The sequence below is a fragment of the Hydra vulgaris genome, chromosome 06, assembly GCF_038396675.1.
Source record: "Hydra vulgaris chromosome 06, alternate assembly HydraT2T_AEP".
NCBI classification, from domain to species: domain Eukaryota; kingdom Metazoa; phylum Cnidaria; class Hydrozoa; order Anthoathecata; family Hydridae; genus Hydra; species Hydra vulgaris.
The window spans coordinates 7,490,001-7,505,929 of record NC_088925.1 but is presented as its reverse complement, the minus strand read 5'-3'; the positions used below and the strand labels follow the sequence as shown (position 1 = coordinate 7,505,929).

The window sequence follows — 15,929 nt, the reverse complement described above, 5'->3', positions numbered from 1 at the left end:
GAAGTGGATTATTTGCAAAACATTTTGAAGAGAATAATTTCAGTTATAAAATTTCTTGCCTCTCACAATTTAGCATTCCAAGGACACACTAATAAATTATTTTCTAAAGGCAATAGAAATTTTTTGGGCTTGATTGAAATGATTTCAGAATTTGATCCAATACTTCAAGAGCATCGAAGAAAAATTAAATCACACGAAGTAAGTGATCACTATCTTGGCAAAAACATTCAAAACCAAATTATTCAACTTTTGGGTTCAGAGATAAAGAATCTATAGTTTTAAATTGTCAGAATGCAAAATATTATTCAATAGTTAATTGGATTGCACTACAGACGTAACTCACCAAGAACAATTAACCCTAGTTCTTAGATTTTACAACTGCAAGTTATTTACAGTTGAAGAGCATTTTATTGGATTTGCTGATATAAATAGGACAACCGGTAAAGTTTTAAATGAAACTTTCCGGAAACATTTGACAGAAGCAGGTCAAGATATATTAAACTGTTGAGGTCAATCATATGATAATGAAGCAAACATGAAAGGGATTCATTCTTGAGTGCAAAAAAGAATAAAGAGACATTAACCCTATAGCGTTTTTTGTGCCATGTAGTGCCCACAGTTTGAATTGGTATGTAATCCTGCAAAATTTTCTTCAAAAGTAGTGTCATTTTTTGGTTTGGTACAAGAAGTTTATAACTTTTTCTCAGGTTCTAATATCAGATGGACCATTTTAATGAAATCAGTGCAAACTTTGACTTTGAAGCCACTGTCTGATACTCGATGGAAGTTTCGAGTGGAAAGCTTAAAGACATTAAAATATGAATATTCCAAAGTTTATGATGCTCTTGTTGAAATCGCTAACAGTTCAGAATATGATACATCTACTAAACTTCAGGCAAATAATCTTGCTAAGCAAATGTCCAAATTTACATTCATGGTAAGCTTGAGTGTATGGTATGACAAATTATTTTAAGTAAATTTGGTCCGCAAAAAAATGCAGTCTCCAGACTATGATCTATCAACAGCACAAACCAAAATTGACCAACTACTCAAGTATTTTAATGACTTTCGTGATAAAAGAATTAAGGATGCCAAACTTTTTGCTATGGAAATTGCAGTAGAATTAGAAGTAAGTCCTCAGTTTGAAACTGAAAACACAGTTCGTCCACGAAAGAAAAAAACTCTTTTTTCCTATGAATCTGCAGATGAACCAATTTTAAATCCAGAAACACAGTATGTGGTAGAGGTTTTCAATGTACTGGTAGATCAAGTGCTATCATCTTTAACAAGTCAATTTAATCAACTGAAAGAACTTTCTGAGCTTTTTGGATTCTTATATAAAATTCCAGAAGTCACCCAAAATACTGAAGCACTTAAGAAACATAGCAAGGATTTAGAGGTTGCCTTAACTGAAGATGGACATTCAGATGTGATTTCAAATCAATTATTTGATGAAGTCAAAGCAATATCCAGTATGGTTCCAGGAAAATTGCTCCCTAACGCACTGATCATGTTTATTTTAAAAAATCACTACGAACAATCTTTTCCAAATTTAGTTATAGTATTGCGAATTTTATTGACATAAAAATAATTAAAAAATTTTTTTCATTTCAGGGGGGACTCACATTTTGATCTTGCCCAGGGCCTCCAAATTTCAAAGGCAGCCTCTGTATATATGTTTTTATTTAAAAAAAAATAATTTATTACTTAAAATTTTGCTTTCGTGACGTCACATTTCTCCTCCCCTCCCTCCCCTTCCCTCCCCCCTTGTCACAGATCGTCACAAAATACTGGACCCCTCCCTCCCCTAGATGTGTGACGTCGTTTATGGACAGCCCCTAAATATATATATATATATATATATATATATATATATATATATATATATATATATATATATATATATATATATATATATATATATATATATATATATATATATATATATATATATATATATATATATATATATATTTAAGCCGATAGGTTTATTTCTTGAATTACTAATAACTATTGAACTATTTATTAAAGATAAAAGAATATAAAACTATTAAGTACAACAAATATTAAAAAAGTTTATGAACTTTAAATGGCTAATAAGTAATGGTACCTATTACGCATATTTTTTAATTTAAGGAAAGGGAATAACTCATTTATGCTGCAAAAGCCAAGCTCTTGACAATCTTATTAGCCATTCAGAAGCACTCGGACATTTATGTAGTGAACAAATAGCTTTAGGTGCTTAAATTTGTTTTTTATATTTGAAGTTCCTTAAAGTTTAATCTCAAACTTTCTAAAAACAAATATTTTTCTAAAAAACAATTTAATGATTTTTTTACTTTTTCAGGCCACCTCAAAAATAAAATGAAGAGAGAAAACATAAAATAGAAAAGTAATTAAGATATGGTTGATACCAATATAACGCTTCAAATGGAAGGGTTACATAGTTCTTTGTCGGAATTCTAAGATTTCAAAATTGAAACTTTTATGTCAGGAGATGAAAAGTTAACTCGTAGTCTAGTGTTTGTTACGAATACATCAGATCTTATTCTTCACATAATGAAAGTGAGAGGTTTAGATCCTTACTCCAGTATAGCTAGAATTTCAGTAGATTCAGGACATGGACTTTTAAAATGTATTTTAAGTGTTTTTAATCCTTTGGAAAAACATTCAAGCTCAACAAAGCTTGATGATGCTGGTGTAAAAAGATCTATAATTTTGTCTTTGGTGGAAGATGTTTCTGAACACAATGGAAACCTTAACATACTCCTAGATCCACTGAGGCTAAAGGATGTTGAATACTTTGTGGCATTTGATCTTAAATTCGGGAATTCTTTATTTGGTCTTAGTAGCCACAGTGGTTAGTTTGCATGTCTCTGGTGTGAGGGTGAATGTTTACCTGAAAGTGGTGAAAAAAGAACGTTTGGATCCTTAGACTTTAACTACAAAAATTTGTTGCTGATTGTTGCAGATATAAGCAAATGAATAAATTCAAAAACTGTATTTCTTCAAGAATTCTTGATGATCCACCAGAAACATTGGTTGAAGATATTACCCCAAAGCTTCACCTTTTTATTGGAATCATTTCAATGTTTGTAAAGATTTTACTTTCTCTGTGGCCTGGGTTTGAGTCATGGTTAAAGACTTATTATATCATTTTTCGAGGCTACCATGAAATTAGATTAGATAGTAAAAATGTACAAAGATTTTTAGACAATTTGGATAATCTAGAGATTAACCTAATGAGTGCAGCCTCAATTGATCCAAAAATAAGATTGCATTTTCCAGTTATTAGTTGTACTAGCAAGTTTTCAATTGTAAAAATAAAAGGATTTGGGATGAAAGTTGAAGAGTTCTTGTCTGAATCAATTTTAGATTTCAAAGATTCATTTCAAAAACTTCAAGTTCATCTGAATTATAGCTTTGAATATCAATTAAATGTAAGCTGGAAAGTTCATATACTTATTTGCCATCTGTACCCTTTCCTCCAACATAATAAATATGGTTTGGGTGTGTATGCTGAACAAGCAGGAGAGAGTGCACACCACCACTACCACCAAGTATGGAAGAAGTATAAACGGCGGTTAGAACATGATGACTATGCAACGTAGCTGAAGAATAGTGTTGTAGAATTAGGAAAAAGTAATTTAAAATAAAATTTTATTTTGTTATCTTTAATTTTAAAATAAATATAGCATACATATTATATTATTACATTAGTAAAAATTTTGAGACCAAATTAAAGGGACCTGGTCATGATTTTTACAGATTTTAATAAAGTAAATTAATAGTTTTTATGCTTAGCAGTTAGTTAAGATTTAAAAAAAAATTTAAAAACCCTTTTTTAAACCCAATAATAATGGGCAGCCAAAAAAAATTGGACTAAACCAAAATTTACCCTGAGGGTCACAGGGGAGCACAGTGAATACCTTGGTTGGTTTTGATAAAAATATTAAGAATCTATCATTAGTTTTAAAGAATAATAAATTTCCACAAAAAATTATTGACTCTGAAATTAAATCCTATAATGATAAGAAAATAAACCAATCTGTTTCTAACATTGTTAATAGCTTAAATATAAGATACTTTAAGCTTCCATACAGTGGAATATACTCTAATTATACTAAAATGAAATTTTCAATTGAATTGTTTAGAAATATTGCAAGGATGTTCTAATAAAATTAATTTTCACTACTAATGAAATACAAGATTGTTTTTGCTTAAAAGAGTCACTTCCTAAACTGCTTAAATCTCATGTTGTTTATAAATTTTTTTGTGCTGGCTGTAATGCCAGTTATATTGGAGAAACTTCCAGACATTTGGCGACTAGAATAAATGAGCACCTTAAAAGTGATAAACAATCTCATATATTTAAACACTTAAATTTATCTATTAATTGCAAAAATCTTGCTAACTGTGATTCTATTAAGACTTAGGATAATGCCCCAACCAAACACAACTTAAAGATAAAAGAAGTCCTCCACATTGAATGGGAAAGTCCTTCACTCAATAAACAAACTTTACATTATGCTATAAACTTATCTATTTAATTTTACTGTCAGTTTATTTTTTTTTTGACAGTTGGTTATTTTGATTCGTTATATACCGATTTATTTTGTAATAAATATATTGTTTTATTATGTATAATTTTTGTCCGTTGATATTTCTCTGTAAAGACTTCTATTTTTTAATATTTATTTCAGAATTTTTTTTTATTGTAAAATAATCTTTTGAAAATGTAAATAAATTTTACGAAACATGTCAAGAATAAAAAACATCATGTTATTTTTAAAAATAATTACTTATTTTATGTTATTACGACGTTTAAGATATATATATATATATATATATATATATATATATATATATATATATATATATATATATATATATATATTATATATTATATATAACTTAGTTAATTTAATTGTAACTACTTGAAACGCGTAACGATTCTTCTATTTAAAAGATTTTAAATAAATATATATATATATAATTAATAATTTTTCCTTAAATAAATGCAAAAATTTCAAAGCTTAACAAATGTTTCCTGAAAGAAATATTTGCATATTTAATGCTTCAATCGCTTTAAGGTGGATGAAAAGTGAAAAATCAAGTATCATTCTTTTTAAATGCAAATGATTTAAGAGTTGCTGTGCTACTGGTACTTGGTTTAATATTTTTTGTTTCCATCAACGCCTTTGCTTTGACTTTATCATCTGTTTTTTTCACTTGTCTTCCACCTGTTTTTTCAACTATTTTTTTAGGTTGATTATTACTAGCTATTCCGTTCTGCTTTAAATTTTTTTTTGATTCTATGTTTTCTTTTGTGTTTAATTTTTTAGATTCGAGTATTTCTTTTGATTGTCCTTTAAACTCTTTTTCTTGTCCATCATTTTTTATTTGATTGGTTCTTATCTCTTTTTCTTTGTCATTTATTTTAGGATCATCTATTTTTATCTGCGCAGAACTGTTATTCCATTTTTGCTTTTCGTCAGCCGAGAGTTTTTTCCAATCAATCATTGCAGACTGTAAAACATCTTCGTCATTTTGATTTCCGTTTTGTCTTTCCTCCAAAAACCGCTGAAAGCCTGATATTCTAAACGATAAAGTCAAGTGAAAAAATTCTAATTAATTTTAGTTCTTATTTAAAAATTTTTATATAATACTTTCTTGTTCTAAACTAGAGAACAATTCTTATAAAAGAAAACAAGGCTATAGTTTGCGTGAGTATGTAGGTGCTTTTAAAGTTGATAGCTGTTGTAGAAGTATTTACTAGCATTGTAAGGAAAACCTTCTAAAATTACATATCATAAAAGTTGAACACCATACATAGAAAAGAATGTTTATAAAAGAAGTCCTATTGGATTTCGGAGAAATAAAATGTCAGGTTTTTTCACTCGTAAATTGTAAAACACGAGGTAAAAAAGACTTAAATTACTAATTAATTTAATGCTTTGTTTGAAATCCTTTAAAATTTTTGAGTTTAAACACAAAACTACATTTTAAAATTTAAACTGTTAAAACCGCATTCACAAAAGAAATTTTATTAGATACAGATATATAAATATATGGATATTTTTTTGACTATCTATAATCTGTATATATAGATAGATGGGCAAAAAAACAAAAAACATCCCAAAACAAAGAGAAAGGATTTTTCTCTCAATTTATTGGCTCAAGTCTTACATAAAATAAATATATGGTAAATATATATATATTTTACATAAAATGTTTATTTAAACTCTTAAAATAAAATAACTTTACAATAAATATTTACATAAATAAATTTAATTACTTTATTTAATTATATTACAGTAGAACCATGCTTGCTTGTACCCTATATAAGTCGGACAGGTTTTCAATTCTCCTTAAATTCTATCAATTTTGTATCAAATCATTCACTTAAGATATTTTGCTAATTAATATTGTATCTTTAAGTTCCTTGAGCGAAAAATCTAACTAAGACTTCTATTTTATATTGCAGAAACACACGCACACACACACACGCATACACACTGATGTATGCGTGTGTGTGTGTGTGTGTGTGCGTGTGTTTCTGCAATATAAAATAGAAGTCTTAGTTAAGTTTTTCGCTGAAATACACATGATTAAGGTGTAACAAAAAAAAAAAATTATATAAATTTATATGAATCATTATTAATAATAATGATTATTTCTATGTATTAAAAAGTTCAATCGATTAGTCGTAGCAACGTAATAAAGATTTTGCTCCAAGCGACTTTACCTACGAAGAAATTTTACCGGTTGACAATAATGCAGTTATAGAAGAGATATGGACAGAATAAAGAAACTTTTTAAAACATCATTAAGGTCGTTGAGAAAGATGTGAAAAGAAAATACTGATGATGAAATCAACGACTGAATAAAAAACAGCAATTCGTAAGTTGATTTTGATGAGAATTATAATACCACAACTTTTAAATATTAAAAAATAGAACCCTAAATAAACAAAAGAGTTTCAGAGATTGATATGCGGTAGTGGCACAGTGGTAGAACGCTCATATGCGGTATCATATGCGGTAGTGGTGTAGTGGTAGAACGCTCGCTTCATAAGCGAGAGGTTCCGAGTTCGATTCCCTGGTAGTACCGCGCTCAACTTGTTTCTCCACGCAGCGGCCTTGTTCGTCAAGCTTCGTGTTTTGGAGTTATAAAGTTAGAAGAGGGTTATAACCACAAGTAGCCTCCTCATCTGTAGTGGCCTTTTTGGCCTTGGGAGGTGAATTACAAAAAAAAAAATATATATAAAAAAAAAAAAAAATTCAATAAACTTATATAAAAATATAAAAATAAATAATGCAATTCATAAAAAATAAAATTATTTTCACTTACTTTTTTTTTGGAAACTCCTCAGATTTTGTGTTTTCCTTAGTTTTAGATGCAAGGTCTTTCTTTGTTTTGGATGGCAAAATTATTTTACGCTGGCCGCTATTGTTTGGTTGTTTTTTTAATACAGCATCTTCTTCGGATTTACTTTCTGAAAATATAAACATTCTAAAGTAAAATAACAAATAATAATAATAACAAAAGTAATAATATATATAAATAATAATATATAATATATATTTAATCAAATCTCAATCACTTATATACTCGCGAATCAAAACTGAAAAAAATTACAAAAATTCTCTAATCATACACAAAATTAAAAACACAATAAAAATATTATATATTAAATTAAATCTCAATCACTTATACACTTATGTATTTTAATAGAGAATTTTTTTTTTGTAATTTAGTGTAAATGATAAACAGCTATTGTCACCACAAAATAATTTATATTGCATTATCGTTTTGTAGAAATTTGACTGCATTTTATCGTTATTTTTCCTACACCCTTGACAAAATTCATGTACATACTTCAGGAAAGAAACTTATTTAAAGATACTCAACCTCTATTTACAAACCACTAAAATAACTTAAGTAAACAAAAAATAAAACACTAAAATAACTTAAATAATACAAAAATAAGAATTTATTTTTGTATTATTTAAGTTTTAATTTAAGAAAAATTATTTAATTTAAATTTAAGAAAAATTAGAATAAGTTCAGAAAAAAACTTGTTGTCTGTATAGATAGTACATTGAGTTACAATGACTACTATTATCTTTTATTATTCTGGCAGACAATTACCACCAACTATGGTTTGTAAGCAACCATAAGTACCCATTTCCTCAAAGTTGCAATTTTTGATGCAGCTTTTTACTGAATATTGTTAGAAAAGTCTGTTTTATAGATTCTTTTTTTTTAACTTGATTAAAAACAAGATCAATAGATATTTAGGTAAGTTTTTAATGTTATAATCCTTTATAGAATATACAAGGAGGCATTGTGCATTGTCTTTAAACCTTCGGTCTAAAATATTTCTGAATCAAACTGTAAATGTAACTGCGAAAGTAACTTCTTTTTAAAATTCTTCATAAGGTTACAATCTAATGATTGAAATTAAATTTTTAAAGCATAAAAGAAAGGTTTAATCAAACTGATAGCCTCAGTAGTATCACTGCTATATATTGTTGCTGCATCTAAAATTGGTTTTATGAACTGAATACACATTTTTTGAATATCTTTTACCCTTGTTAAAGACCTTGAGATAGAGCATTTGCGCATTTATCACTTAATGTGCATTTTATAAGATATATTTTATAAGATATAAGAACTAATTTAGAAGCTTATATATACTGTTAAACTTGGTTACAATAGCACGCGGTAGACACATGCCACAAGTTTACTTACTTAAGTGAATTTGTGCACATAATTTACCAGTAGCCCATTCTGAGCAGGCTGAAGGAAATGAAGTAGTGCAAATCATTTGTTAGATGAAAGTTATGATAAAATTGCTAAGCAGCACAAATATATGGCTGTATTGATGCAAAAAAAGGAAGCTGATGCTAAGTTATTCAAATCTTTGAACCAGCTTAATTGCATAAAAAAACAGTATTGGGAGCCCAAAAAAGCCGAGGGAGATTGAGATGAATTTGAATTAACAGATGTGTCCAACTATGCTTACAATGCGTTTTTGTACCTTGTCTAGGGGAGAAAGAGCATCATTAGAAGAACCGAATATGACAACAGAATTCCATGCAGGGACGAATAAGAGATTTGTAGAAGTAGAAAATTGAATCAGGAGTAAAAAAATGGTGAGCATGATAAAGAGAAGCAACCTTAGCGGATGCTAATTTAGCAATTGATTGTATATATGGTTTCCATAAAAGGTCAGTAGTAAATGATAATTCAAGAAGACGTAAAGAAGAGGGCTCAGTGAGAGGGTTGCCATTTATTAATATAAGAATGTCAAAATATGTGATAGTAGCTTGCAGTAAATAACTGAGTTTTGTTGAAGTTAAAATTTACAAGCCACTGCGAGCCCCAATCTGTTACAGAAGTGAGATCAGACTCAAGATTGGCTGCCTGTTTTTAAGCGATCAAATAGAGAAGACTTTTTGTCAAGACAGGAGTATAAAGTTGAGTCATTAGCAAAAAGAGCTAGTTTGATGTAAGGTTGTCTGGAAGATCATTAATGTAGATATGAACAAAACAGGCTTAAGGGTAGAACCATGAGGTACCCCAAAAGTTACTGAAAATGAAGAGGAGTTGGCCTACAAGGATGATTTTATTAAATCGGTTAAAAAGAAATGATTTGATAATTTCAAAAACTTTTCCAGATACACCATATGAAGTAAGTATATGGAGAAGACAAGCATGCAAAACTTTGTCAAAAGCTTTAGATATGTCAAGAGAAATAGCCATAGCCTCTCTGCCTCCATCTAGTACACAATAAAATTTTTGAGTCACAGCAGTTAGCAAGTCAGCAGTAGAGCAAGAGGATCTAAAACCATATTGATTGCCTGACAGCAAGTTATTTGACTCAAGATGGGATATGAGAAATTAGTTGATCAAAGACTCAAAGACCTTGCTAAAAACAGAAAACAGACTGATCGGATGATAATTGGAGAGCTCAAAATGTTCTCCAGAGTTTTTCAAGATTGGAACAACAGATGCCATTTTCCAGCAGGCAGGAAAACAAGAGTTCTCTTCAATTTTTATATATATATATATATATATATATATATATATATATATATATATATATATATATATATATAATTGAAGAGAACTCTTGTTTTCCTATATATATATATTCTCTTCAATTCTCTCTTAATTTTTTAAGTGCTCAGTCGAGCACTTAAAAAATTAAGAGAGAATTGAAGAGAATTCTGGAGAACAATTTTGTAAGACTATGACAGGAATGTTGTCTGGACCACAAGCCGTAGAGGAGTTCAATCGAGATATGACTTTAGCAATGGAGCTTAGCATCAGATAATAACTTTTTACATCAATTTCTTGCAATAAAAAATAGGCGTTATAGCTAGGATAAGAGACAAGACAAACCAAGGAGTGAGGGTACATAATTAGGGTTGTCAGGAAAACAACTCCCAAAGTTAACTAAAAGAGAGATTAAGAAATCTAAGTAAGAGATTAAGAAATGCAGAAAATATAGGCTTTAGTGCAAGCAGGGTCAGTGGGGTTAGAGCCAAGCCATTCAGTGTGATGAGCATTAAATTCACCAACAAAAAAATATTGGGTAAAGAGAGAGTGCTTGGTCAATTTGATCAGAAAATTAGATTTAAAAAAGTGCAGTCTTGAAAAAAAGGAGAATAATAAAGAACAAAGACAATGGTGATAAAGTGAAGAAGTGCTAAGTAGAAGCACTTAAAAGAATAGTCAAAGGTTTTGAACCTGATTTCATGACAAATAGATGAATTGATGCATATGTATACCTCCAAGCCAAGCATATGACTAATAGATGAAGAAGGGGTTTGAGGCTAGTTAGTAGAATTTTTTTGCTTACCCCTAAAGTCTTTGCCAAGGAGGCCTCCTACAAGACAGTAGCTGGATGCAGTTAACATCTGCCCAAAATGAGTATTTTTATTGAGATACCATCTCTAGCCTTTACTCAACCAAGAGCTCTACAGCAGGGGAATTTTAGTTAGATGCAGTTAACATCTGCCCAAGATGAATATTATTATCAAGACACTGCCTCTAGCCTTTACTCAACCAAGTGCCCCAGATAGGGCATATTTAAGTCAGAGTTTGTTTCCCCTAGCCTTTGTCTAAAAAAAAAGAACACCACAAGGCAGCAGAGCATAGGAGAACTAGTACTGGGTTACATGATAACAGTAGCAGTGTGATCATGATGATCCTGAACCTGAACTGACCTGGAATAATTAAAAGGAGCTACTTCCTGCAAACAGTACCTTAAAACATTAGGCATGATATTTTGGAAATGTATTAGGAAAATTATTGAGTAAAAATGAGTGAGAGCTCCCATTTACTACTACTACTACTACATTTATGTTTACTTTCATGGAAACATAGATGTACGCAATTTAAATACTCTAACAGTTTAATTATAAACACACCCCACCACTTACAATTATAAACACACCCCATCACTTTAATTAAAAACAGTCAAAACAAAACAAAGACAAGTTATATAAACTTTAAAAAACCAAAAATTCTTTAAAAAATATTTTTAATATTTACTCGGGTTTTTTTCAATTGACTCAAATCGATGAGTTCCTCTTACTGCTGTTCCTGTCAACTTATCAACTTTAAATGGATTATCTCGAACATCACCTACTAATTATATTTAAAGAATATTCTTAAACTAATTTTCATTATTTAAACTAAAATAAGTACAACAAAAATAACCAAAATAATAAAATAATTCCAAAACTGTATCATTTATATCATACCTATATTTTTTTTCAAAATCTTTTTTGAATCTCTTGACAACTCTTGCTCATTTGATATTTGTATATCGAGGCAGGGGTCATTTTCATAACTTGATTGTTGCTCTAACCGTGTAGGTTTTTCAACAACTAATTCAGTACTATAAAAAATATGGGATTAAAGTAAGTAACAAATCCAGGGGTGTGCATTTCCCCCTCCCCCATCAGAATTTGAAAGTCCTAAAATATCTTAGAAATTGAGGTTTTTTTTATTTTTTTATTGACGCAAATGTGGTACAAAAATATAAAAAATATTTCAGAACCTCCCCCCTTCCCCCACCAAAAATTTCTGTATCTGTCACTGGTTAAAGTCCAATGATGAATCAAATATCATGATGACCAGAGTTAAAAAATGCTTTAACTAATAATTAATTATATTAAGGAAATATAAACTAAAAGCTGATGTTTATTTTATAATTAAAGTTCACATTTTTTAAAATCTCATTGTATTCACCTGCCCAAGGCTGAGAGAGTATTTTTGTTTTTACATAATTTAAAACTTTTATAAAGTTTCTTTTTGAACTTCTTCAAGATTTCAGTTGGCTCAGTTGGTTTGCTTGTAATTGTTTTAAATAAAATTTAAAAACATCTATAACTTGGACATGATTATAGATCAAAAGAGCTAAAACAATATATATATATATATATATATATATATATATATATAAATATATATATATAAATGGTATTTGATAGTAAATTGTGAGATAATTCTTTTATTAGTAAATTGTGAGATACTTCTTTCATTACTTTATTTATGAATTAACTCTTAACTATTTTTTTCATTATATATTTTTAGTTCATGCAAATGCCCTGGAAAAAAAAATCTTGAAAATATTATACAGAGAGTATATAATGCTCACATTTGATTCACAAAATAGATCAAATGTGAATTCTAAAAAGAAATTACAAAAAAAAAAAAAAAAAAAAAAAGTTTTTCATTTACGTTTTTTATTGAAGAAAAATACATGAAAGTTTTTAATTGCTTTTACATTTGTTTGAAAAATTAAAAAACAACTGGCCATATTGTTTAATTATTAAAAACTGCTGACCAAGTAATTTAACAAATAAAAACTGTTGACCCCGTTATTTAATGAACGAAAACTTCTGAACATGTGATTTAATATTTAAAAAAATAAAAAAAGTTTTGTCATTCAAAGAGATTTGATTGAACAATTAATACAATTATACTTTCATTTATTTTTCTTATAATTAATAAATATTAATAGGTAAACATCAGTAAATTTAAATACAAAAATGCAAAATAAGTATTAAAGATTGGTAGTCTTAACATACCTGGAATCATTTTCATCAAGTTCTTCTAATTCTAGACCATCATTATCACTGAAAAAATTTTCTTCTTCAGCTTCAATTTCATTGTTATTTGAAGCACGTGCACGCGCTAGATCATCTAGTTTTTGTGCTAAATTCATTCTTCGCATCTTGGTTGCATATTGAATAGCTAGCCCTATAGATTCTATATTTGGCATCAATTGACAGATCTCAACTGCTCTAAAATCTCTATCAGATTTACAAGCCAACTAAAAAGATTCATGTTTACAGGAAAAGTAAAATAGATAATCAATTAAAAAACAAATCAGTAAAAAAACACACCGCAAATAACTGCATCAACAATGCAACTTGCTGCTTTTCTGTACTTTCAAAATCACCAACTGGATTATTTAACAATTTATTGTTCCATTCCACATTTGAAAGAATTAGAGATGTCTTCAATAATTCACTCTAAAAAGATAAATTGTTTAACAGTGCTAATCTTTATAATAATGTTTAAATAAAGAAAAACAACATTTTAATAAACCTTAAATTTGTGTGCCTTTCAGGAATCAATATTTAATACATTTAATACTAATGTATTCTGACATATTAAAAAAGATGCAATCACTTAATCTCCAATATCAAACGACATATTAAAAAAGATCACTTTGTCTTTAGTATCAAACGAAAAACAAAAATTTGTTTGAGTGTTGGCACTTTGATAATATTCTTTCTTTTTCATTGAGCAAGTTGTTTTTATTGTAACAAAATTAAACATTTGTTTAAATGCTTACACTTATATAATATTTTGTCTTTTTTTTTGAGCAGGTGGTTTTTAAAGTAACATAAAACTAAAAATTTTTCATTATGGCAGAGGTTGCACATTTTAGCTGCTAGGTTGTAAAGTTTGCACTTTCTTGTTATAGAAAATTATGAAATATTGCAAACTTTATTTTATATTAAAAAGTTCAGTATCTTTTCATACTTTATCGTGTTAAAAAGGTTTTGCACTAAAAAAATAGAGATGAAATCTCTCTCTTTTGTATATATATATATATATATATATATATATATATATATATATATATATATATATATATATATATATATATATATATATATATATATATATATATATATATATATATAAATAATAACTAACATATATTTGCATAAATATAGTTATTATTTATATATATATATATATATAAATAATAACTAACATATATTTGTAGATAGGTTTAAAACATCTAACGGTACTATATGGAAAGTAAAAAGTCATATCACTTGCAACAGTAAAAATATAATTTATTATCTTAAATGTTTATCATGTAATAAACAAGCCATATATACTGGTAAAACTAATAATTTAAGATTATGATCCAGCTGATGATCACTTACCTACCTAACTCTAATCACTGCAGCATAGCTGCTTATAAATAATACCCAAACCGAAACCATAAAAGTTTTTAAAACTATTCTGAATGCTTTTATTTTGCTTTTGTTTTTAAAATAAAAACATTCAGATAATACACACACAACATATTAATGATATATATATACACAATATATATACGATGTATATTCAGGATATATATGTATATATATACAAATAATTTGAGATGCATTCTTCAAAATAGAGTGCTCAATATTCTTAAAACAACAGAGCAATATATATATATACATATATATGCATATATATACATATATATGCATATATATACATATATATGCATATATATACATATATATGCATATATATACATATATATGCATATATATACATATATATGCATATATATACATATATATGCATATATATACATATATATGCATATATATACATATATATGCATATATATACATATATATGCATATATATACATATATATGCATATATATACATATATATGCATATATATACATATATATGCATATATATACATATATATGCATATATATACATATATATGCATATATATACATATATATGCATATATATACATATATATGCATATATATATATATACATATATATATATACATACATATATATATATATACATATATATATATATACATACATATATATATACATATATATATATACATACATATATATATACATATATATATATATATATATATATATATATATATATATATATATATATATATATATATATATATATATATATATATATATATATATATATATATATATATATATATATATATATATATATATATACACACACACACACTTTTACATAGTCGTTTTAAATTTTATCAATGCTAGAACAGTTTTAGGTTTTTTTAAAAAAAAATTATTTTGAAGATCAGGAGAAGGTGCTTTTTTTTAAAAAAAAAAGTTTTCCTGACTCATACAACCTACAACTTTTCTAGTCTTCTGTCAAACATTATCACATTTTAATACATTTTTTAAACATGTTGAACACTTCTGGTGCTTACTTTTTGTAACTTTGTGCTTACTTTTGAAACAGAACTAGAGATACTTACTACCAACGCTAGTGATATTTATTACCAACTAAAGAATGTGTTCTCTCGGTTTTTAAGAAAACCTATTTAAAGAATGATGAACAATTGCTTTAACCATGCACCAAATTCCTTAACCATCAGAGTTTGAAATAGACTACTCACCTTTTCCTACTCTTGGCACCTGTACATTGTTTATTATTCTCCCCCCCCCCATCTTAGTGTCCATTTTACATTCTAAAAATATTATAGCTGACTGGCTGCATAAAACTTTTACTGAGTGGCAAAACAATTACAAAGAAGTTAAAACATTGTGCAACATGTATAATTGGTAAACGATCT

General features: G+C 27.7%; 2 protein-coding genes across 3 annotated transcripts in view; one reads left to right on the top strand and one right to left on the bottom strand.

The window, feature by feature from the left end:
* Nucleotides 1-994: 994 nt before the first annotated feature.
* On the top strand, nucleotides 995-1,585 carry LOC136081157 (uncharacterized). Its single transcript, XM_065798454.1, has one exon. The coding sequence runs from the start codon at nucleotides 995-997 to the stop codon at nucleotides 1,583-1,585; it is 591 nt and encodes a 196-aa protein (XP_065654526.1).
* A 3,406-nt stretch (nucleotides 1,586-4,991) lies between these two features.
* The window catches only part of LOC100207576 (WD repeat and HMG-box DNA-binding protein 1), a 97,629-nt gene continuing 86,691 nt past the window's right edge, over nucleotides 4,992-15,929 (bottom strand). The window contains exons 24-29 of one of the 2 annotated variants that reach the window (XM_065799106.1): nucleotides 13,431-13,559; nucleotides 13,113-13,357; nucleotides 11,781-11,917; nucleotides 11,569-11,664; nucleotides 7,354-7,498; nucleotides 4,992-5,599 (exon numbers count right to left, since the gene is read on the bottom strand). In XM_065799106.1, coding sequence (XP_065655178.1) covers nucleotides 5,113-5,599; nucleotides 7,354-7,498; nucleotides 11,569-11,664; nucleotides 11,781-11,917; nucleotides 13,113-13,357; nucleotides 13,431-13,559 — 1,239 coding nt within the window. In that variant the 3' untranslated portion in view covers nucleotides 4,992-5,112. The remainder of the gene's footprint in view (nucleotides 5,600-7,353; nucleotides 7,499-11,568; nucleotides 11,665-11,780; nucleotides 11,918-13,112; nucleotides 13,358-13,430; nucleotides 13,560-15,929) is intronic. The other variant, XM_065799107.1, reaches the window with a different exon arrangement.